The 24,312-nt window shown below is 42.9% G+C and overlaps 1 protein-coding gene and 1 long non-coding RNA gene across 10 annotated transcripts in view; one reads left to right on the top strand and one right to left on the bottom strand.

Annotated features, from left to right (window-relative positions):
* The window catches only part of TAFA4 (TAFA chemokine like family member 4), an 85,355-nt gene that overhangs the window by 25,356 nt on the left and 35,687 nt on the right, over window positions 1-24,312 (bottom strand). For 4 of the 9 annotated variants that reach the window (XM_086845797.1, XM_086845799.1, XM_086845800.1 and 1 more), the window contains 2 exons: window positions 18,718-18,854; window positions 15,624-15,739 (listed from right to left, as the gene is read on the bottom strand). In XM_086845797.1, the coding sequence (XP_086701923.1) occupies window positions 15,624-15,739; window positions 18,718-18,797 (196 nt within the window). In that variant the 5' untranslated portion in view covers window positions 18,798-18,854. Of the gene's footprint in view, window positions 1-15,623; window positions 15,740-17,297; window positions 17,546-18,717; window positions 18,864-24,312 lie in introns of those variants that run through there. The other 5 variants (XM_086845801.1, XM_023935159.2, XM_023935157.2 and 2 more) reach the window with 4 other exon arrangements.
* On the top strand, window positions 17,493-21,010 carry LOC147650953 (uncharacterized). Its single transcript, XR_015274936.1, has 2 exons — window positions 17,493-17,695; window positions 17,801-21,010. It is a non-coding gene; the product is annotated as an uncharacterized LOC147650953 (long non-coding RNA).

The following is a 24,312-nucleotide window of genomic DNA, read 5'->3' as shown; positions in this document are numbered from 1 at the left end:
AGAATCCTCTGTGCTACAGCAATCCTATCAGCAGATCCACGCACAAAGCTCTGTGCTGCTCTACCTTTGGAGATCTACTGGCTTAAAACTGCAGAATCCTGCCCAAAAGGATGGTGAACCCCTATTTCAGCTTCACAAGAGACCTGCTCTGCCAGGGGTGAGACCTCTTCTCACCACCATCACCTTCCTGGAGGTTGTAAACATGGGTGACCATGACTGTGTTTTGATTCTAACTCATTGCTCTGCTTGGGTGAAAGGTGTGGTATCCTTAAACCTTCAGGAGATCCAGGCACCTAAATTCCAAGGCTCTTCAATTTCCAAGATTTAAATAAGTTTGGGTTTGTGCTTTGGAGCTTTGCCCTCTAGAAAAACAAAGCTTCATGAAAATTACACAGTAATCTCACAGTAAAAACAACCTGATTTTCGAACAAAGCTGAGGTAAAATGATGCAAAATCTCCAAGTAACATCAACATCATCTTCAATCACCTAAAAATCTCAGTACTGAGGGAATCAATGGGGCAGAAACTCATCCACACAAAAAGAATAAAATAATCAGTGATTCAAATGTTTTATCTGAGAGTGAACCCAGGGGGTACTGAGTCTTTTTTAACCCCAGTCCTGAATAAAAATAGCATGCTTAAGTCTTAATTTTGTTGGCTTATTTTTCCTTTTCTGCAGGAATTTCATTAGTGTTTTCCTTTAAAGCTCTCCCAGAACTCGGTTATGTGCCCGGAGAGCTTTTAAAGGAAAAGCGCTTACTCGCTTGGCATCTCCCTCCAGCCCCTCCTAGCTCTAATTACAAGGTACAGATTAAAAATACAAATTAGTTCTATCATTGCATCCTTGGCCTTTTGGGAGAAAAGAAAAAGGAAAAAAAAAAAAGGAAGAAAAAGCCCCAAAAACACACACAGCAAAAACATAAACAAAACCCAAAGAAAAAACAAAAACCAAAAAAAAAAACCAGCAGTGGAGCATCCAACCTAAGGTAAAATGTTGAAGTCAGCAGCTTGTACTGGGAGAGGGGGAAGAAAAGATGAAGTCCCATTTAAAAAAAAAAAAAAAAATTAGTACAAAGCTCACATGCCTGTGGCAGTCTTGCTTGAGTACAAGGTTGTGCAGCATGCAGGTGACATAATTAGGTCACTGGGGGCAAGGCTTCTTAGAACTATTATATAAAGAAATCCATGAAAGTTCTCAAATTACACACCTTCCAGGTTTCAAGAAGGTTCAAAAGAGCAACTCTGCAAGCAACCTGGTGTAAGTCCTTCCTGGCAGTACAAAGCACTGCTGTTCTATGATCTCGTGAACTAGTTGCTTTCCATCATTCTGTTCTCAGCTTGCAATTATTTATGGTGTCCTGCTAAACATATTTTATAACTTTGTCACTGAACACAAAACAACATTAAAGAAATTAAAGGTGAGCTACTATTGGTGTTTCCCTGTAATTTGATGATGAGGAATAACATTGTTCATGTAACAAATGTGACTAATAAGAGACTTTCTAGTTGGGATTTTCAGAAGACTCTTAAGGGAGCACTGAAAGCAATGACCTTTTCCTGTTCTGCATTTGCTGATGATATCTAATGGATGATATTTAATCCAGTGGATGATATCTAATTCATGGTATCTCAGAGGGTGAATATCTAATAATCAAAATTTAATGGAACCCAAGTGTGAGTTGGATGCTCACACCTGAGAACAGCACAAGTTGTGCTGGGAGGGATGGACCCCAGTGTTTGGGGCATGGTCTGCACTGACAAAACCTCTGCTGGCCCAGCACTCTCAAAAATAATTGGGGAGTCACTGTAAAATAACATCTGTCCTCTCCTTTAGAACTTTCAGTCCTTTGGGGCTAAGAAGTGTTTGAAATTCAAGGTGCACCCATGGTTCCCTGTTAGGAAAGCTCTGTGAAATAGTCTCACTAAACTCAGCAAACCACAACAATCTCCTGTTCTCTGCAGCTGTCCCAATTCCATTTACTCTGAAGCATTTCCTAATCAATTCACAACATGCTGGACTGTTGGATTGACAAATATCAGAATAAACAAGAGCAAATCGAAATGGAACCAACTAAAGAGAAGAAATAACTTGCTTATGACAGAAACCAAGTATTGTTCTTATCAAATGTAGCCAATCCCAATATTTGGAACAAGACACCAGCATCAGGATGAACTTAACAGCAGCCTGTCTACACCACTGTTACCACTGCATAAATCATCTCTTGATTACACTGCACCATTTCATAATGAATGTACAGGACCAAATCCCAATGCACTTCTAAGCTGTGCCCTTAAAACTTCCAAACTCCCCTAAAACTCCCCAGTTTCATTTGAATTATTTTATGTGTCTGCCAGCTAGAGCTGTTCTGTCCTCTCCATGGATATTCCATCTTCTGTCACCTGGAGCATACACAGCACTCTCCCACAGGGCCAGGCACAGACCTAGATTAATAATGCTAATGAAATATCTTCCCTGGATGGCACAATTAACCCTAACTAAGGGAACCTCTTTATTTTTAAAAAATTCTCCTTCAAAGCAATTTTTCCTTTAGGCTTTTAAGCCAACCAGATAAATCCAACAGCTGGGAGAGCCATGTAAATCAAAGAGCCCCAATTTCCATAGTGCAGCATCAGATAATACATTCAGCCAGTGCTGGTGTTGATAAGTTTGAAAGAGTTTTGTGTCACTGTATCTGCAAGCAAGTTGAGAAGGAGGTGAACAAGTTGCTAAAATCTTGTTTCATTCCAAGATTAAGGGCTGGAACAGAGGTCAAGCCTGCACCACCTCCAAGCCTGCAATTTTTTTTCCGCATAGCAATTTTCCTCACTTCATTGTCTCCATATTCTTGCCTAAAACCATCATAAAGACCTGTGGCTGGGATTAAGTCTCTTCCACATTCCAATAGGAAATACTGTGGATTTACTGTTAATAATTCAACATTTACAGCCCTGCTGTTCCAGGGAAATAATCTGTTCTGATCTCATATTTCCTGCTTGCAACAAACACCACTGTCCTTATTGCAACCACTTAATGCCATATTCACACCCTAGTAAACACAAGTATTTTCTCTTAAACTTTGAACCACCCCCAGAGTTCTAAGTTGATACTTGCTAAAATATATCTTGCTGTCAGCTACAGTGTTTACTAATTAGCCAAGAACAACTTTAAAATATGCATTGACTCTCAACATTTAGTTGCAAGAGACCAGATGCTAAAAATTAAAAGGCTCCATTTGGTTGATTGAAGTTGAGGCTCTACCTAGATACCCAAAATGTTACTAACACTTGAATTTTAACTTTTGTGAGACTTTTATCATGTAGAAGAGAGAGTCTTAACTGTACAAATCTCTTTTTTGTCACAGTACAGAGTCTGCACACAAATAGCTAAAAAATACAGCAGTGACACTGAGGTGAACTGCCCACACTTTCATCCCAATAAATTGTTAGCCTTGGAGTTGAGCTAGATCTCATTTAAATACTGGCACACATATAAAGTATTGCAGGTCCAAGCACTGAGCATAAAATCATGACATTTTGTTATGAAACATTTAGTTATTATGTACGTTTATAAATGCTACACATCTTGATGCTATACAAGATGCTGTTACAAATTTTAAGAAACATAATTTACATTTTAAATAGACTCAGAAATTCAGATATGGCAGGATACTAACATGAGGATTGTGGGACTGCTCAAGGTCAAACCTAATTACAAACCCAGCTAAGATGAGGATCATTTTTTAAGCAGCGCGAAATTAAATTATTTGTCAGCACTATCAGGCAGTAAATACCTGCCTGTTTTAATTGCTATTGATACAGCCTAATAAAACTTGGAAAGGAAATGCTCAGGTTCAATTTCATTTCCCTTCCCAGGCCAAGATCAGCCTGCCAAGCAGGAGGTTGGGCTGGTCCTACCCACAGCAGGGACATGTCCCCTTCTCCCTGCTCCTGGAAAATCTGCAACAACAGCACAGCTCATGGACACCCAGGAAACTAAAGACCGAGCTGTGCCTCTCCTGGATACACAGAGGCAAATAAAAGATTAAGCAGGGAGAAAATCCCGTGGAAAGCCAGCTGTGGGGATGCGCTCTAAGGGGAGCTGCTGCCATCCAGCGGGGCTCAGAGCTGGCAGAGCTGGAGAGAGAGCCACGGGCACAGGGATGCTCCTCCTGCACCTCCCTGGCTGTGCCCAGCTAGGCTGAAGCTCGAAGAGAAAGTAAAATAAAGCAGGTGCTGAAAAAGATGCCCCTGTAAGAGTCTGCTCCTTCTGCAGGAGGGTAAAAGAGGCACCTCCTGCCTGGACTCGCTCCTGGTGCTGCCCGAGAGATCGCTCCATGGACTCCATCCACTTCCATCCTGCAGCTCCTGAGCTGCTCTAAGATGCTGGAGCTGAGAGAGGAATGGTGACACAGAGCTTTGTAATGTGCAGGATCCTGTCTATCTCACATCAGCACAAATTCCAAGTCTTCAGATCTAGAATTTCATTGCACTTAAAATGGAAGTTCAGCGCATACCTTGCATAAACCCATTTGAAAAATCCTACTGGCTGCTAATCTGCTGTGATAGGTATCTAAATATCTTGTTAAATCTAGCTTTAAAAGCCTGTATCTGCCTTGTTTCAGTACTTGGGAGAATATATGTGGAGCAAAATGAGACTTTGATATTCTGCTATCTACTTATCATCTCCTCATAGATAACAGAGGGGCTAAAAACTTGTAAATTATAGCATAACATTTTCATTATCAACATCATTACTTGTGGATGATGAAGCAGAGACAGTGACAACGATTTAAAGCCAACTGAAATTGTCAGGGTACCGTCTACAGGGAAATTTATGAAGATAAATTTCTGATGCTAATAGGACTCCACAGCAAGGCATCAATGGCACAAACTCCTCCAAACCAAGGAGAGTGGGAGGGAAGCAGAGGGAAAGTGGGCTGACATGGGACCAGGAAAGAGGAAAGGACAAAGCTTTCCTGAGCAGTTTAGCTGCAGAATCAGTACTCTGCTCTGTGAGAATGTGAGATGCTGCTGAGACAGAGGAACAAGTGTCAGTATTTTCTTATACCTTCATATTTCCTGTAAAATTGTTATAAGAAACATAAAACGATCGTTTGTCCACTTTTAATTTAACCCATCTTTAAATCCCTCTACACAGAATTCTCCAGTGGTGTAGCAGTCAACAAAGAAGTGGATGATGCTTTATTTTTGGTGTATGGGAGGACACAGGTGAACTGTGACTCATAAGCAACACTTACCAGTACCCGATATTCAACTATACCGCTGACAGAATGGGAGAATTATAATTCACATTTCATCTGGTTGGATTATCTTGGGGTTTTTGTAACAGTTGGAAAGCCTGACATGTCCTCCCTGTACAGTCAACCTCCCAGAAAAGCAGGGGCACAACCAGAACTCCTCCACTCTCCAGAAAATCCTGAGTGCTATAAAAAAACCACTCCACTGGAGCCACAGGCAACAGCCAGGGCTGCCCTGTAATTACAGGCTGTACATGGCACCAAGTCAGCTTTTACAGGGAGTCTGCAAGGGTATCTGCCTTGATTTGCTGCCATATGTTCAGTCCAGCTCTGTCTGAGCAAGACACCCCGTGACTGAGTGCTTCATTTCAGGAGGACTCATTTAGGATAGCTGTGTTTTGTCAGTAAAGAGGTGTCCCTGATTTGCCTCTATACCAAAAAACAGTGAGCCCACTGACCTGTTAAAAAAGTTAACTGAAACATTAAAGTCCTGATAATTCACACACCCCTACAAACAAGACTTGCACAGCACCTAACACGAAGAATAAGATGAGCTTTGCACATCCCTACTGTGTTACTTCTCAAGTGCATTTTAAACTTTAGCACTTATTTGGATACAGGATCGAAAATTAACTGAAAATGTACAATATATTATTTGATTCTAGTCAAGAGGTTATGTAATCATTAGTGCAGACCTATTTATCTCCCCCTCGTTTCATCATTCTGAAATTTAAATGTATTTTTTTGAATTTCAATTGGCTTATCAAGTGTTCAATGACATCATGAAATCCTCTCTGGACTGAAAGGGATTTCTGCCTTTTTTCTTCCTTGAAGACTCATGTCCTGTTCACTCTATCATGCAGTCCTTTCACAAAGCAGATAGCTTAACTCATCAGATTTATGTAAAAAAGACTAAGTAGCTCTCATTGCCCCAGAGAGCACTTTGCAATTGGATGCTGTTTTTACACACACTCTTGCTGAAGCATGGTGTTTATCCTTGTGATTTTCATAGTGATTTCTTTTTATATTCAGAATTACTCTGTTTCATGTTTTATTTAGCCTGTGTTATGGTGTGAATGATCCTTTCTCTGCTGGAGGCCAGTACTTGCTGCCCCTCAGCTCCAGGTACACAGGTGCTCCCTGTGCTTCACACTGCATGAAACGAGGGTCAGCCAATGGGCACACAATGCCTGAGACTCTAGGACCCCATTCCTTCTCTCCCCATCCCCAGAGCCACGTAGAAAACCAGTTTCTCCTCACCATGCTAGTATAAGAGCAGTGGCAATTAGCAATATCCACTCAGTGCAACCATCTGCTGAGGCTGCCACAAACCAGACATCTCTCCATGGCTTGTCCCCTGACTGAATTCATCATTGCACAACAGGCAGCTTTCCCTTGGTCAAGGAGTGACCCTGCTAATAATATTTATCATCTAACAGATCTCAGACTGAAAGGTCATGTCATATCTCACAAAAAAATTACAGTGAGCAAAACCTAATAAATAAGAATAAATGTCCTTTCTTTGCAGTGCCTTTTGACCAGCTCAGCTAACAGACTGGACTGAGAAATGCTGGAAATAGGTTCAGGAAGGAGCTCCCCAGCCCCTTGCCAGCTCTGACAGGTGTGTGCCTGTGCTGGCCAGCACAGTGCAATGATGGTATTTAAGGGGGTTGTTTGCACAAATCACAGCCCAGCCACCAAGTCCCAGGCAAGGTAATCTAAACCTGACCCCTGGCTCTGTTCTTTAACCTGTTGGCTCCCAAGACATGGAAGTGTTCACCATGCACACAAGTGTTTCATCCCCCATCTCTTCATAATCACACTTCCTTTGTAAAGCAGTTCATGCTGCTGACAAACACCTTAGATTGCTTTGATTTGACTGCCAGAGGAGTTACCCCAGCAGATCACCATTTATTTAGGCTGCAGAATTTGGGGCAAAGACACTTCTTTTTTTGGAGAGATGGTACAGAGAAAATGCTGAATCACCTTTATTCTCTGATTAACTGGTCCTTCTACAGCCATAGTTCTTTTTAATGCTGCTTTGATGCCGTTCTTTCTACAACCAAAAGAAAAATAGAAATGATTTTGCAAAAAACCCTACCCAGGTTCTGAGTTTGATCCAGAATTCAGTCAATCCAAATCCCTTGATACTGGGGAAGGGTCAGGAAAATTCTTTCACAGTCACTGCTGGATTAGATTTGTTGCCCCAGAAGAGGAAGTATTTTCAGAGTAAACTCTCTTTTGTCTCTAGCTTGGCACAAACTACCATGTGATGCAGTCTGATAAAAGGATGTTTCATTACATTAGCATAGCAGACTTATTTGTCAGTTGCAGACTAATTATCTTGGCTCCTTGTTTGGGGACTGTGGCATCCCTTGCAGTAAATTGCATTTTGCTGAGGGCAGCAATTTTACTCCATTTCTAAAGAATGTCAACACAAGGTTGTGGGGCCTTTTGTATTTCAAAATAAAATATTAAAAATGAGGGGAGAGAAAAATAGCCCATGTGTCACAGTATTTCAGAGTGAAACATCAAACTATTGCTTTTCTTTATATAATTTAAACAACAAACATCATTAAACATGTGTCTGATAATAAAACCCATCCTATTGTCTCCATATTTCTGAAACCTTGGAAGAAGAACAAAAGCTAAAAAATTAACTCTATGCAAGTAAATTATTAAACTGTATTGTCAGCAGCCATTCCTAAAAACAGACAACAGAGTTGGACACCCAGCCAAGCAAGTGACAATCCTAGAGAGCAACTTGCAGAGCAATCAGACTTCCTTTTAACAATATCCATTTAGAAACACTGAAAATAAAATTATCAGCTATGTTTCTTTCCCCTCAATGACACAACAGTACCAATTTCCAATAGGGTGCATGTAGAGAACAGCAAGGATCTCTTTCTGCATTCAAGCTCTTTTAGATGAGAAATTTCAGTTGACTTCATTTTGGTTGGGGTTCTTTTTTGTTTTGCTTTATTTTTTCCAGTTGGAGGAACACCAGCATCTGCTGAAAGGACTCAGTGGACAGAAATCATTAGCACAGCCACAATTCATGCCAGACTCAACTCTTGTTGCTGGGGTGAGTTAAGCCAACTGACATCATATGCTCTTTTCTCAAGTTATATTCTGACTTGATGTTAATATTTTCAATAAATTATGTTTTCTAAAGACAAATCTGAGGAAACTTAGAAGTAACAAGTGTCAGTGCTGACACGCTGCGTTGAGATTTTTCTGTTTGGTCTCCTCTGCAAAGGGCATCTCCTCAACATGGCAAGTCAGGAGAGACTTTATGTCCCTTTCAGAGACAATCCAAGGACACCACAAACAAGGCCAGAGTCTGCTCTTGATCAGCCTTACTTCCTGTTATGCAGAAGGAAATCTCCTTAGAAAAGAAAGGAAGCTGTAGAAGAAGGGATATACAGAGCACAAAAGATGCTTTAAGGTTTTACACCCAATCTGAAAATAAAACAAACCCAAAAGACTATCTTGGTACATTTAGATTTTTGGTTTCCAATCACTTATAATTTCGTTTTTGCTATCAGGCAAAACCAGCCAACATGATGCAACACCCTACAAACAGCTATTAACACACCCAGGTCTGCTGAACACAGATCCTGCCATTCCACCCCAGCTAATTTGCAATAGTTTGTGCAGAAAAAGACATCAAAATAAATCTGCCTGTTCCAGAATATTCACTGCATCTTAAGATGCTACTTGAAGGAAGCACAGGTATAAAACAGAACTGGTATCAGGAGGATGCAAGCAGAAAATAAAGCTAACAGAAATCTTGCCTCACACTTACCTGGTCATTATTTCTCAAAACAACAACATAAACCAAAAGACCATTCATGGACTGCAAGGCATGTGGATGATATCCATAAGGAAAGCAATAGGTGGAAATAAAGGGAATAATAAATAAATAAAGGCCTAACACTAAGCCATGGAACTGTTGATCCTAGAATTTTCCGCTCATAATTTCTGGCACTTCTGGAGTTATTGTTAAAGATTGCCACCCTGGAAGATAATGAATGTCAGGTGTAGCTTCCATCTCCAGTGTGATGAGGAGAGATTACCCTGCTGAAGCCTACAAGACATCTTTAATCTCCTGATTTAGAATCCATTGTCTGCTATCAGTTGTCACTCTCCTGAAGGAATGCAAGAATACCGCCAAACACTGAAAAACAGCTGCAGCAAAGGGCTACCAGCAGCAATCCCGAGGTGCTCTGCCAACAAAACACTTAAATGTTAGTAAGGAAAAAAAAAAAAAAAAATAATTCCATCTCCAGGGTCTTCCATTATTAATTAAATGTTCACTGGTTTCCAAGAAGAAATGCTTGCTCAAACGTGTCCTTGAAACCAGGCATATCAACACCACAAACTTTCAAAGTTAAAGTCGAGGGGCAGCTCTCTGGAGGGGAGAACACTGTGCTTGGCACGAGAGCAGAGCTGGGCACTTCTTGGGGTCAGAGTGGAGCAGGCACAGCTGGGCCACGTTTGATGCCACAGCCAAGGATGACAACAGATTTCCTGCTCTTAAATACAAGGTGAGTATTTTGTACTCACCCACAGGCAAGTGGGCAAATGAAAGCCACCATGGAGAGTCAGCCCGCCCTAGGCTGCCTCTGAGCCACCCTTCATCAGGGAGCACAGAAACAACCAGACAGCCTAAACCACCAGAAACTGCTGCCAATTCCCAGGGACATGCATTCAAGCCTGTGCAGCCACTCATTTGGGATGAAAGGCCTTACAATTATGGTGAAATGGGACTTTTTTTGGGGCAGGCTCTGCACTGCTGTCACAACCAATGGAACTGAAAGGCAGCGCAGCCCAGCCAGCGAGCACAGACGTGGTGATCAACAGAAAAACAGGCCCCAAAACAGTTCCCATCCTTCAAAACAGCAGTGATATGCCAAGCACTAAATGGTGAATTCTGTGACAATGTCTGGTTTAAGTGTTAGTGATATCATAACTATGAAGATTAACTTTTCTGCTGAGACATATCCAGAGTGGGCTGGAAACTAAATCACAGAAGAATCACAACCTCCCACTTCGGTGGGGTCAGGACTTCATCTTAGGCAGGTCTTTTAATCATTTCAGAGCAAGGAACTCGATGTAAGTTCTTTACATGTCAATCTCTTGCCTTCATCACTCTGGCATCCATCCTCCCAAGGACTCGGCGTGCTGACCTCCACGTAAACCCAGAGCAGAGCACGTGCTGCTTTTTGTTGTGTCACTTCTCTCAAGTGAACACCAAGGACAAGATCTTCTCCATTCTATTTGTGAATTCACACTTATCCAACCATTTATTTCTCACACTAGCACAAGGCTATCCATTTGCAATGTAATACTTTTTTTCTGTTATCAGATCTAAGTTTGGGAGAAGTAGATGTAAAAGAAAAGACACAGAGTAAAGAAAGCTTTCCTGCTTAGAGCTCTGGTCAATGGAATATAAAGATTATCTTTACAGCAGCCATGTAAAAACAAATGATACTGTCAATGTAAAATGAATAAAATAAAGACAATATTTTCACAAGCTTTCCCCAATGGCTTTAAAATAAGGTCACTTTGGTGCTGCAGGAAAGAGCTTGGTATCAGCCTCCTGCTCCACAGGTTGACACACTTGGCTTGGCCATTTGTATTAAATGAGACTCTGTCTTCTTTTTATTACAGAATTCCACCCTCCCACTTCTGATACAATGATATTTGATACCTAAACCTGCACGTTTACCAGTTTGTCTGTAATTCTCCCCCTCCCACTCCTCAGCTCCCAGGAATACACCAATCTTTTCACATGCAATCACATTCCATGCAGTTAAAGTGTACATTCTTGGAAAATGACACCAGAAGCTACATTTCACCCTAAAAAAGAATAAATCAACACTGAACATTGTTACTTACTGGTACCATAGCTATGCATCTAATTTGAAGTCATTGTCAAAGTCTGTCACATATATTAAAAGCTCTCATTTTTATTTAAGGAAGAAATTAAAAAATGAAAATATTTCTTATGCATTTTTTTTTCTCCTCAAAAATAAGTATACTAGCAAACTTCACACAGAGAATTCCGCTCCTTTTTGTCTTAAAGGGAACCTATTTCTCAAGTGAATTGCCTTCCCTACCTTATTACTTGAAGAGATTACAGTCAGGGTTGTATATTGTAGCCACCCTATATTTAGAAGCTGGGTAATAAACCACATAAATAGCACACTGAATAAAACATTAAGACATAAAAGGAGTTAAATAGAAGGGCTAAAGCTTATTGTGCAGTAACCATGTCTGACCCGTGGAAATACAAAGGGCTCATAATTCAAGTTAGCAAAATGTGGAGTTGGGATTTAAATCAGGGGGAAGCCGGCGGTGGCTGAGTGCCAGATCCCCTTCCACAGCCTTGCAGGGCCCTCTGGTGGAAACGGGAATCCATCTCACAGCTGCCCAAAAGCACTGCCAGGAAAAAGGATGCTCCAGCCCAAAATAAGAGAACAAGAAGCATGGTTTTTCCCTGTTTTCTTGAAAATGGCAATATTTCTCATACAAAGCTGCGTTTTTCAGCTCTCTCAGAATTTTTTCTCTGACTCCAGTGGGGACAGAGTCTGTCCAAAAGCCCTGAAAGTAGAGAAAGGAAGTCCTGAAAGTTGTGGAAAACTGCAGTTGATGTGGAACATTCTGCCTGAAAATTTAGACCCTCCAGCAGAGCTGGAAGCATTTCAGGTGAGCATGATCACATAAAAGAGTCTCCAAAAAGCCAAGATGCACCAGTAACTCATGGCAGAAACTGCTCAGCTGGCTGTGCCAGCTCAGGGTCTGCAGGGCCAGCCCTCACACCAGCTGACCTGACAAAATGTCTTTTCAATTCTTCTTCATTTGTGACTTGGAGCAGCGAGGTGGAAACAAATCTTTTCTGTTACCAAATGTATGTTGCTTCATCCAACACAGCATGGAATTGATCATTATGTTGGCATTAGGTAGTCAAGAGCCTGAAATACTGCCTGGTTTTAAAAAAGGAAAAAGTAAAATTGAAGTAAAATTGGTGCTTATGGTTCCCTTAGTTATTGTCAGGGCAAAAAGGGAAACTCTCCAGAAGGGTATTCACAGCAACAAAGTCGGATGAACATTCTCATGTTTCTTCTCCACACAGGTATACAAGAAGGCTGCTAAAATAATCTGCACAAGCAGCATCTTCAATGCTCTAATGGTGATGAGAAGGGAAATTTCTCCTCTGCCTTTTGACTCTGTCATTCAGGACAACTGCAGTGTTCCAATGAAAAACAGGCTGTGGCCTCCAAGCTGGATTCAAGATCCAAACTGCTCCAAGGCAAGGGCAGGATTGTCTTGCAGGATTGAACAGCTCTCCCCTGACAGGTATTTGATGGTGGTGAATATTTCAGAGAGCAGGAGAAAGGACCAGGTCTGTCTTACATTTCATTACAGTGTAGAGGCCTCCATTGTAAGAGAGATTGTTCAATGCCATTCTCTCCCACTTTTCAGGAGCTATTCAGGGTGGCTATTGGGTCCATAAGATCCAGTCTCTGTCCCTGCCTGAATAGGTCAGACAGCTGTCAAATGTCATTTTTTCAGGCACCATCTAGCATGACCTAAGTCAATAAATGTCTTTTCCCAGATTGGGCTCTTTAAAAATGGCAGTATTTTGAAAAGAAAAAGTCAATTCCCACTTTTCATCTTAAATTCTCTTGTCTGCTCTTAGTTACTAAGGTTGCTTAGCTGTAGCAAGTACACATTTATTTAAAGATGCTGATGATGTCAAGTAAATCACTGGAAACACACTGATTGTCAGGAGCAGACACAACCTGTTCTGAAAAAGCAGCTCCTCTCAAAGCATCCCAGGCTGGGCACCTCTTGCCTCTCAGCTCAGCTGGTACCTGTCAGGTGACAGCTGCTGGACCTAAAGGATAAAGCCTTTGCTGAACCCAAAGCTTGGAGTCATTCCTCTAATGTGCTTCAGGACATTTTACTTTGCAAAATGTGAATGCTGCCTATTGACTGCAAAAATTTTATCTCAATTGCTATCCAAGAACATGCTAATTTGTATGAAATAAATGAGGCTAATTATTTGCTTTCCACAAAACTGGCTCTGCTAAAAGCTCTGAATTATTTGCTTTCCTGATGAACAAGGCAGCACCTTGCTCACATAATAGATTTCATCAGAGATTTGATTATCCATTAGAAGGTCAATCTATGTGTTGTGTCAAGCAGCAAGGATGAGATGAGGCTGGGAAACACAGGTCCCTTGAGGACAGACCCTAAACCTTCTATATCCTCTACGGTGCCAGGAGTCAGGTGTAGGGAGCTGGAGAATCAAAAATGGCATCACTGCTTCATCTACCACATGGAACCAAAGTGGGATGGGGGACACTTCAGTGTACAAAGGAGGGAAACTCACATTTGGGGAAGAACAGGACACCACAGTCTAAAAAGGTGCCTGAAGGCTCCAGCTTCAAGGGCATTGAAACCCAAGGGCATTGTCCATTTGAAAAACAGCTCCAGAGTTGGGCCAAGCTATTGATGAGGAGCTGAACCTTCTCTTAGCTCACCAGAGAAATCACAGCACACAAATATGCTTAAAAGTCAAGCAACATGACTGTGTTTGTGGTACCTCTTTGATAGGGTGGAAAGAGCTTCTGGTGTCAATTTAAGGTATGATCTCCAGCATTCTGAAATTTTATGTAAAAGATTTTGTCTTGGTTTACATAATGCATTGTGCTCATCATGCAAGGCCACAACACAAGCTCACTGCTGCCTTATTGCAGGTATTTCCCTTAGGTGCACAGGCAAAGCACATCTTGAAAGGACAAAAATAACATTTCTTCTGACAAGGCTGCTCTCCAAATGACAAAAGCTGCAGAAGGTTCTTCTCCAGGTTTTTCTGCAGAGTCAGCTCTGAGATGCTCTGCAATTAATCTGTGATTGTGCACAGACCCCACTTCTTCATGAAAGGGATACAACTAATTCCCAGAACAAATATGGGACATCCCCCACCACTGCATGCACTGGAACCACTCCTTTGGATCTGCCTCACAGTGCAGTTACTCTCCATCAACTGTGGCTGTATTTTATAGCAAACATGGGCATTGCACAGCCAGGGAAAGCAGAACTGGTGATGGGGGAAGGCAAGGATGAGGTTTTGCAGCTCTCAGAGACACAGCAGCTACGTGCAGGTCAGTCAGTCCTGCTTGCCAGCTCTGAAGATATTTTGGTGAGCACAGGAGGAGCCTCCAGCTCCTACCTAGACAACCACTGGAAGCAGCCAGGAAAGAGATCAATAGTTTGTCTCTTCTGGAGGATGGAGCCTCTACCAGATGCATCCTCGCTTCCCAGCCCTGGGGGGAGTGGATGTTAACATTAGACCTGGACCCACAAGAGTCTGGCTCAGAGCTAAGAACATTGCACGTGGATTTGAGGATTTACACCTAATTTAAGAACAGAGCCACGTCACAAAGAGTTACACTTGCAGAAATCCCCAAGCCAGCATGAAGCTGACCATGGTGCTGAGGACACAGACCCATAGTGGAGTTTGCAGCCAGAGTTTTGAGCTCTCCTGAAAAGCAGCACTGACAGGATATTTTGTTACCTCACCTTTCCCCCTAGAGGGATTGAAGGTGGCACAGTCTTAGCGCAGCTATCCCATTTTATTTAGGACAGACACCTTTGCATTAGCGCTGGTACATCTTCATCTCTTTCTGCTTTCAAGCTGATGGCTGCATGATCCTACCAGAGATGTTGCTACAAAAATCCAGTCTGGAAGTCAATCCAGCTTGTTCTAAGCTTTTTCTGACATTTATAATATGGTAACACATCGTGCCTGGTAGGTATTTCCCTACTAAAATAGTGCATCCCCTTAAATGCAAGATCTTTGTTTTCCTCACTACGCCAGTTAGGAAAAGGAGAGTGTCACAGGCTGATCTCAGCACAGGTCAGAATTTGTGTCAGTCAGTGAAAAAGCTGGCTAACATGAGTCTGAGGGCTTCAATTTATTGCCCACCAGAGCAAGTGATACCACTGTAAAGTCAGGATTAAGAGGGTGAAGGTAAGAATACATCTCAGAAGGTCTTTGGATAAGGATAAAGCAAAATGACACAAACAAATCCCAAAGTCCAAGCAGTCATGAAGTCACTCCAAAAAGCTCCTGGCAAGCTTCAGTACATAAATAACTAGAGAAAAGCCATGTAAATTTACAATAACTCTTTTTTTTCCTTGGTGGTGGTGTATTTTTAACCTATTTCACTGATTACAACATGCTGTCAACAGCCTCATCAATTATCCATTGCTAGAAAGTGGGCTCTAACATGCTGCAAGTGGTATTAATTGGTCTCAGTAGCACATAATGAGTTTAAAAGCTCCTACCTGTGTGCCCCCGGGGATGGTGACTAGAGGCGGACAACAATTTACAGCAGACCATTAACACATAGACCAGAAAGAGCCAGTCAGACAGAAGCATTGATTTGGCACAGAATCTCATCCTGGAGGCAGAAAAGGAAGCAGTTGAGTGAAAGAACAATGCGAGGAGGGAATAACATAAAAATGATGCAGGGAAGGATCAGCTGAAAGGACGCTGAAGAATAACTAATGTGGCTTATTGCAAGGCAACACTCACAAAATCATATTCATTATTTGGTTGGGATCAATTCTTTGTTAAGGACATTTTATAATTAGAAGCAATGTCTAGCACACATCACATTACCCACAAACACATGTTTATAATAACACATTATGAGTGCAATACAGTTCTATAAATCTGAGATTCATAGGGATGGGTTCTTTTGTCTTTTATTAAAATCCTGCCACACTCAAATTTAAACATACATATTTATGAGTTGTGCCGCTATTTTTAAGCTCCCCCAATGACAGAAAAAAAAAAAAGTAATTTTTACTTAACACTTCTCAGGACATATTACTAAAGCTACCATCTCCCCTGTTGCCATGCACAGGACTTGGCTGGCTCTCCCAAACACACAATATTTGGGAGATCTCCTGGAGATCAGCCTGTTTGCTGAGGGGAAAACACTCACAAAGCAGCACCTCAGTCAAACATGCAAGGACTCACTTCTCTGCCAGGGTGCTGGAAACTGCATTTCAGAAAACATTTGCTCTGAAGAAGGTGTTGTTAATCTTATTCATGTTATTCTCAGAGCTAAGATCCCAAATACTCCCTAATTTTTCTGCAAATATCTACAATTAAATCCCTCAATAGCTTATGTTATGCCATTCATCACATAGAAAGGGAATCTAATCATTTTTTTAAACTCAGTTATGATGATTTATTGCTTGCATGGTACATAAATGGGCGTTATGTAGTTGAACCCTTAGATACCATGTTCCACACTTTCAGCAAATTCTGCAAGCAGGAATACATCAAATTAATTAAAGGCAATTTATAGATTTGCATAAATTGAACCAAATACTGTTTTCATGGCAGTGACGTTAGTCTGCAGTTAATCAGCATGCTGGGATTTGGGCAAGCCTATTCACGAGTTTATTTGCACCAAAAGGTCCTTTGGGAATTATTTTCCCTCTGCAGGTTCCAGTTCTGAGTCCTCCAAGTCTTTTCTAAAAAAAATTATCTGTGGATCTTGAAAATACCTAAGATTATTCAGCTAATCCAATGTTTTACTAATGAAGACACAAGTTTATAAAAAGAAATCCCAAGCAACAGCTCTACTGTCATAACCAGGTGACACACTTGGGTGTTTAAGTTTGATAAACATCTACCAATGAAATCAAAACAGGGGCCATGTTTCCTCATTTAAAATTGCTTGCACAGTTTCTGTTTTCATGCTTTGCAAAACCATATTTTTTTCTCTAATTGTAAATGTTGATAATGCCCAAACAAATAAAAAATTCACTTATTAATATCAAAAGTTAAGAAACCAGAGGCTTGCTGCATATAAATATATTTTAGCAATAAATACAAGTTTACACTTCAGAAAGAAATTCATCAGTGCAAACCCCAGCACCTTCAGCCTACAAGTTTTGGCTTTTTTTAATTACACAAATATTGTAAAAAAAAGAACAGCTCACCATGTCTACAGATTTCAGGGAATTAAAATTACATGTAAAGAAGCCACATTTTAAGCACTGATTTGGCAAAATGGTACCTTTTCTGGCTTTAAGAAGATGCTCTGTTTTGAGCCAAATATGTTGCCACTCCAAACACAGGAACAAACACCCTGATGGCCTTTTACTGTATATAGGAGACTTCTGTGAGCATGAATCAAGCCCAGAAGATAAAGACATCACTGCTCCCTACCTACCCTATGAGTACCCTCTTCTGGAGCACTCCCAGACTAATTTAGAGCAGCTGAACCTAATTCACCTCCTGCAAGCAGCTGAACCACATAATGTCACTGCAGCTAATGGGATTGAGACTGTGAAACCAGCATAAATGTCACTATTGCTGTTGATCCAGTATTAGCCTGGTAAGTTCTGAAATCAGTGTACCATTTCATCTTTTGGTCCTACAAATCTTTCCCAGGTGACTGAAACTCTTTTTTTTTTTTTTCTTTTTTTTTTTTTTTTTCCAGGAGAGAGCTGAATTTAACCTTCATTTCCTTAGTCTCTCTGTGAGAAACACACAGATTACAGATCAGGCACCAGTTATCACTGGTGTCATCATCTGCTCAGCTTCCAGTCCCATCCTCCTGTTGCTCTAAATGCAAACACCCAGACCTGACCCAAGTATGGGTGGATACCCAGCTCTGGGGTTACTCTGACACATCACCATGAGGACAGAAACCTTCCTCCAGGTTTCCTGGATTTAGCCTGTGGAATTCAATGCCACAGCTCAGGCATTCTGAACGTGCCATTTCTGGTTGGAAGGGACAGGTGTGATGATGGACAGGTCCCAAATCATGCATCCTATGCTCAAAAGCTGCTGTTCCAGCACTTAAATGGACCCAGCTGTTCCCAACATTCCCAGTGCAGCAGCAAAACTGGTCCCAGTGGAAATGGCCAGCTACTGACCCATTCTCAAAAGTTTTCCCCAGTTGAGTTTGACTCTTTTGAGACATTAAACAAGGAATGTGAAAGCAGGGCTCATCAGGTTAACAGGGTAACCTTACCCCAGTGTAAGAATGTTTGAGTCCAGGAATGAGTGTATCACTACAAAGCATCCACTTGGTCATACCCAAACTGAAAGGCTGCTAAAAGCATCCAGTACCATCCAAATGACACAGCTGCAGACTTCAGTCTGCCTTGCAGGTAGACAGGACACAAGTTTCAGCCTGCTAATGTAAAGAAATACAAGAGGATCTTTGAAAAGGCAGAGAAAAAATTATATTTGGCAGACAGATGCAGCAAGGGGTGCTGAGCCCTTCAGCGTCAGTGGGCTGCCGCTTTCAGAAATGTCAAACCTTCATTCTCTATTGGATTCAAGTGGATATTGTTGCTAACCAGAACAGCGAATCTTCAGTGTCATTTGAAAGATAAAAAGTACTCTTACCTTGGGGACTTTGCAAGAATTTTGTTCCAGTCAAACACAATTATTTCAGTGTGTTTTTCATAGTTATTCCAGATTCCCATTTGCGGCAACAAATAAGCCTTTCTGCATCTCAGAATTTCTTCCTTCACTTCGGGGACCTAGAAAGAAAGCCACATTACACTGCAATTAACGTCTGGAAAGGTGCTGTAAAATACATCTTTGTTACCCAAATCTTAGTTTCACAGTGCCATCTACAGTGCAATCCGGGGCAGAAGGCAGCAGTTTTATTGCTCTTTTCTTTCGAGAGCACAGAGAAGCTGTGGTGAGGCAGCTCTGAGGTATCACTACATTAACCAAAGGCAGAGTTTGCTGTAGTAGGGGCTGCAAATAGAGTGTGTGCAGCTCACTGGGGCATCAGCACCTCATGCCCTCTCACCACCCAGCTGCTGGGAAAGCTGTAAGGTCCAGGACTGCACAGTAGTGCAAACACATTCCCACATGGCTCCAAGAAGCCTCCAACAGTTTGAAGCAGACATTATTAAAGATAATGGGGGAAATCTGTCATTGTCTTCATAAAGATTTGGCCCTGGAGCCTGCCTGAGCAGCAGAGGGTCACATCCACAGGAGTGTGTCTGGGATCATGCATCTCTGCACCCCCTGACCCTGCTGCCTCTCACACCCAGCACACCCACACCCAGGAGCTACACCTTGGAATCTCCACATGGAAACACTTTCACAGCAGCACTGGCACACCTGCTGCAGAACAAGGAGCTCAAACACACCATTTTATAGACATTCAGACCTCTTTGCTTTTGTTGTTTGTATTTGTTCTCTCACTTCCATCCCTGGGCACAACTTGACCTTCTGCTGTTGAAAACGTGACACAGAGCAATTTGTGAGAGTAATAATAATGTGGTCTTCACCTACACAGCAATCACAATAACCTCTTCTCATCCACCATTCTTTTCATTTCACTCCTCCTTTGATCAGTTAGAAATTTGCTTTTGAGAAACACCAAATTACAGCACCACATTGGAGGGCAGAGCATGTCTGGGGCCACAAAACCACATAGACACTTTTCAGCAGCTCAGAACAGGAAAACCCCTGGCTCAACAGGCTCACAGGCTCACAGAACCTTCCAATCACAAGTTGGAAGGGACCTTAAAGCTCATCTTGGCCCAAACCATGGGCAAGGACACCTTTCACTGCACCAGGTTGCTCGAAGTCCCATCCAACCTGGCCTTAACAGCTCCTTTTTGTTCAGAATGCCACGAGAAAATAAAGTAATTGCTGGAATTAAAGAGGTGCCAGGCCAGCAATCTATAATTAATCACATTTTACTCTCTTTGCTTTCCAAGGTGGAGCTCCAGGGTGAGCCAAAATCAGCAGTTCTATCAAATCAGCAGTGGAAATCAAAACAAAACATAGGCAAAGAGCTGTCTTCAGAAAAAGCACAACCATCCTGTATTAATCCTTTCTTCCACAATACACATGAAATAAAAAATAAAAATAAAACAACAGTGTGCCTCAAAAGACCTATTAAGAAGAAGCAAACAAACAGGATTTTTAATATAGCATTGACTGACTGAAATAGTTATGTGGTACATTTTTACCCATTTCATAATAGGACAGGTAGATAAATATATTCTTACAGTGCTCTTGTAGAAATCGATACTGCAATACACTAACTTGGGTTTTAGTGCTTATCTGTTCCATAATTTTTATTAGAGAGGAAAATAAAGTCCCGTGCAGATGCATCTCCAGGTAAATCCAAACGTCAGTGTAACCTGTTCTGTAAACACATGTTAAACACTGCTAAAAGGCAAGGGAGTATTGATTAGTCCAACTCATTCTAATTAAGTGGATGCAGAGAAAGCGACAGATGATACATCCACCTGCATATCTCCAGGTTTTCTGATGCCTTCCAGGCAGAGATATTTCTTTAAAAAATAGACTTGTATTAGGGGAGATTAAGGCAAACTCCTGAAACCAGCTTTGGCTGGTTTATGTTAATAAAGGAGACAGATCAGAAAGAAACAAGAGGCTCACCTAGTTAATAATTGTAAAAGGAATTCCAGGCTTTTCATGGAAAAAGTGTGCTTTGTGTGTGTTTTGTGAACAGTGGGTTTAACTGCTGGCCCCTGTCTTGTCTCAGGGTGACACATTACTTTGGGAAACAGAGCTGCTTGTTTATTTTTATACAATGAGCTCTGGCCAGTGAGCAGCTGAACTCCACTTCCAGAAAAGATACAGAAAAGAAGGAAGAGGGAATGGGAGAGGGGAAGGGCTCCATTTTCAGTATTTATGCATGGACTGGCCATGAGCAACTCCTGCTTTGCACAGGAGGTCCCCAGAGGCTGCACCACTCCCCTGGGTCAGTATTTAGGGCAAATGGAGATTGTGGGTTCTGGGATCTGGAGGGAATTGCAATGGGCAGCTCTGCTGCACGTCAGTCCCAGCACAGTCTGTGCCTCTGCACTCAGGTAAAATGGGTATAAACAGCATTTCCTTGTGTCAGGGAAGTTTTCCAACATAAGCAATAAAGGTCCAAAGTTATTTGAAAACTGTATAGGCACTGTATAATTCCTTTTGACAGATGGAACAAGATAACATTTTAAATTAGGTGCATTTCCTACCAATATTTACATGTTGTAAAATGCTTTTTACAGCTACTTTCTGCAAAGTATAAATTACCAAACCATTTTGTGCCATCTTTTATAATAAGCTATTAAATAATTTAGAAAACCTCCTTTCATTAAATATTTAAAAGGCCTTAATTCTCCATTCTAAATAATTCCTCACTTAAAATACAACTGTGCATCTCTTAAAGACTCCTCTTCTGTAAAGCAAGGGGTGAGGAGGAAAGAGGTTTGGGGGCCATGTACTGTTCAGAGGATTTGCCAGCCTGACTTTAACCCCACTGTCAGCCTGGACAAACTCTTTTCTTATACTGAATAAAGGATAAAGGGAAAATATCTGACATTTCTTATCAGAGGGGGGAAAAGATCTGGTCAGGTCACTGTGTGTATTTGAAAACTGCTGCTGTTTGAGGGGAACTAGAGAAAAAAAGAGAGAGCCAAGCAAACACCTGCACACTGGCTGACCAACCTAGAGCCCCATTTTGGGGCTAAATCACTATACACAGGGTAAGTATTCAGTGACAGCACTTGAAGGGGACATATAAAAAAGAGGAGGAGCAACTTTTTACACAGGCAGGTATTGACAAGACAAAGGGGAATAGTTTTAAATGAAAAGAGGAGAGATTTATATGAGATGTTATATGAAAGTTTTTCCCTTTGATGGTGAGGAGGCACAAGCTGCCCAGGGAAGCATCCCTGGCCCATCTCTGGAAGTGTCCAAGACCAGGTTGGACTGGACTTGGAGTACCCTGGGATAGTGGGAGGTGTCCCTGGCCATGACAGGGGGTGAGATGGGATGGGCTTTAGGGTCCCTTCCAGCCCAAACCATCCCTGACTGTGCGCTGATGCTGTCCCATGGCCTGGGGTGATGTTCCTGAGTGATGTCCCCGTCACAACACAGGTGACTGATGTCCCTGTCAGGATACAGGTCACTGATGTCCCTGTCCCGATTGATGTCCCTATCACGACTGATGTCCCTGTCACGACACATGTCGCTGATGTCCCTGTCCCGATTGATGTCCCTATCACGATTGATGTCCCTGTCACGACACATGTCACTGATGTCCCTGTCCCGATTGATGTCCCTGTCACGACACATGTCACTGATGTCCCTGTCCCGATTCACGTCCCTATCACGATTGATGTCCCTGTCACGACACAGGTCACTGATGTCCCTGTCCCGATTGATGTCCCTATCACGACACGGGTCACTGATGTCCCTGTGCAGAGGTTCCCTCGGGGTGGTGCTGCCCCCTGGCGGCCAAATCCCCTCTCCTTGAGGATCATTCCCCGTTCCCCATTCCCCATTCCCCGTTCCCCACTCCCATTCCCCGTTCCCCGTTCCCCGTTCCCCATTCCCCGTTCCCCATTCCCCATTCCCCGTTCCCCGTTCCCGTTCCCCATTCCCCGTTCCCCGTTCCCCATTCCCCACTCCCCACTCCCCGTTCCCCGTTCCCCATTCCCCGTTCCCCATTCCCCACTCCCATTCCTATTCCCATTCCCCATTCCCCGTTCCCCATTCCCCATTCCCGTTCCCCGTTCCCCATTCCCATTCCCATTCCCATTCCCCGTTCCCCGTCCCCGTTCCCCATTCCCCATTCCCCGTTCCCCGTCCCCGTTCCCCATTCCCATTCCCATTCCCCGTTCCCCGTCCCCGTTCCCCGTTCCCATTCCCCGTTCCCATTCCCCATTCCCCATTCCCCGTTCCCCATTCCCATTCCCATTCCCATTCCCCGTTCCCCGTTCCCATTCCCCATTCCCCATTCCCCGTTCCCGTTCCCCATTCCCATTCCCATTCCCCGTTCCCCGTTCCCGTTCCCCATTCCCATTCCCATTCCCCGTTCCCATTCCCCATTCCCCATTCCCCGTTCCCGTTCCCCATTCCCATTCCCATTCCCCGTTCCCCATTCCCCGTTCCCCATTCCCCGTTCCCCGCATCTCTCGGCCATCCCCTCCATCCTCTCCTCCCGGCTGTGCCTCCAGCCCCGCTCCCGGCTCCGAGGGAATCCTTCCTTCCCCCGCTCGGTGCCGGGGCTGTGTCCGGGACAATTAGCGCTGTGGTTAATCACATTAACGCCTCGCAGGGTTGGTGCAGGCACCAAGGGACATCACCTTCAGCTGCCAGAGACCGCCGGGTGCTGCAGGTGCCCGGGCAGCAGTACCGGGAAATAAAGCATCCTGCTTTCTGCACCCGCTCCCTTAACCCTCGCCCAGAAATCTCTGCATCAGCTCACGTAACTGCAGCTTGTTCTGGAGGCTTTGAGTGTCAGTAAATCCACCTCGGCCGAGTTATTCCAACAGTTAATTAACCTCACCTTAAGCACTGCACCTTCCAGCTTGTACCTCCTGATACATTCTGCTTGTTTCCCAGGGGGATGTGTCAGGCCTTTAAGGGCCTTACTCACACCAAGTATGGGTTACACCAGGTAGGAAGGCACTGTGCAAACTGAGAGAGGATATAAAGTCACCCATGTAGTACAATCAGAGAGTCACAGAATCACAGAACAGTTCGGGTTGGATGGCACCTTAAAGCACATCCAGTTCCTCCCCCTGCCATGGCAGGGACACTTTCCGCTATCCCAGGGTGCTCCAAACCCCAACCAACCTGGTTCTGGACACTTCCAGGGATGGGACAGGCACAGCTTCTCTGTGCCAGGATCTTGTCACCCTCACAGTAAAGGATTTTTTCCTAATATCCAATCTAAACCTGCTCTCTATTAGTTTGAATCCATTCCCCCCTGTCCTGTCACTTCATGCACTTGTAAAAAGTCCCTCTCCATCTTTCCCTTGGTTCTCTTCAGGTACTGGATGGTAGCACAAGACTAAGCTCACAGTGCAAGAAAATAAAACTTTTGTTGGGCCCATTCCCTCTTCCCTTTTCTCCCAGAGTTGGCATCAGCTCTTCTGCTTCCCTACAGAAATCTCTGAGGGCTGGAGGTCTGGTCACATCGAGCTCCCCATGGCAAAGTGAAGTGAG

This window comes from Cyanistes caeruleus, chromosome 11 (genome assembly GCF_971803275.1).
Source record: "Cyanistes caeruleus chromosome 11, bCyaCae1.hap1.1, whole genome shotgun sequence".
NCBI lineage: Eukaryota > Metazoa > Chordata > Aves > Passeriformes > Paridae > Cyanistes > Cyanistes caeruleus.
Note: the sequence above shows the minus strand (reverse complement) of the source record. Positions and strands in the feature narration are given on the sequence as shown.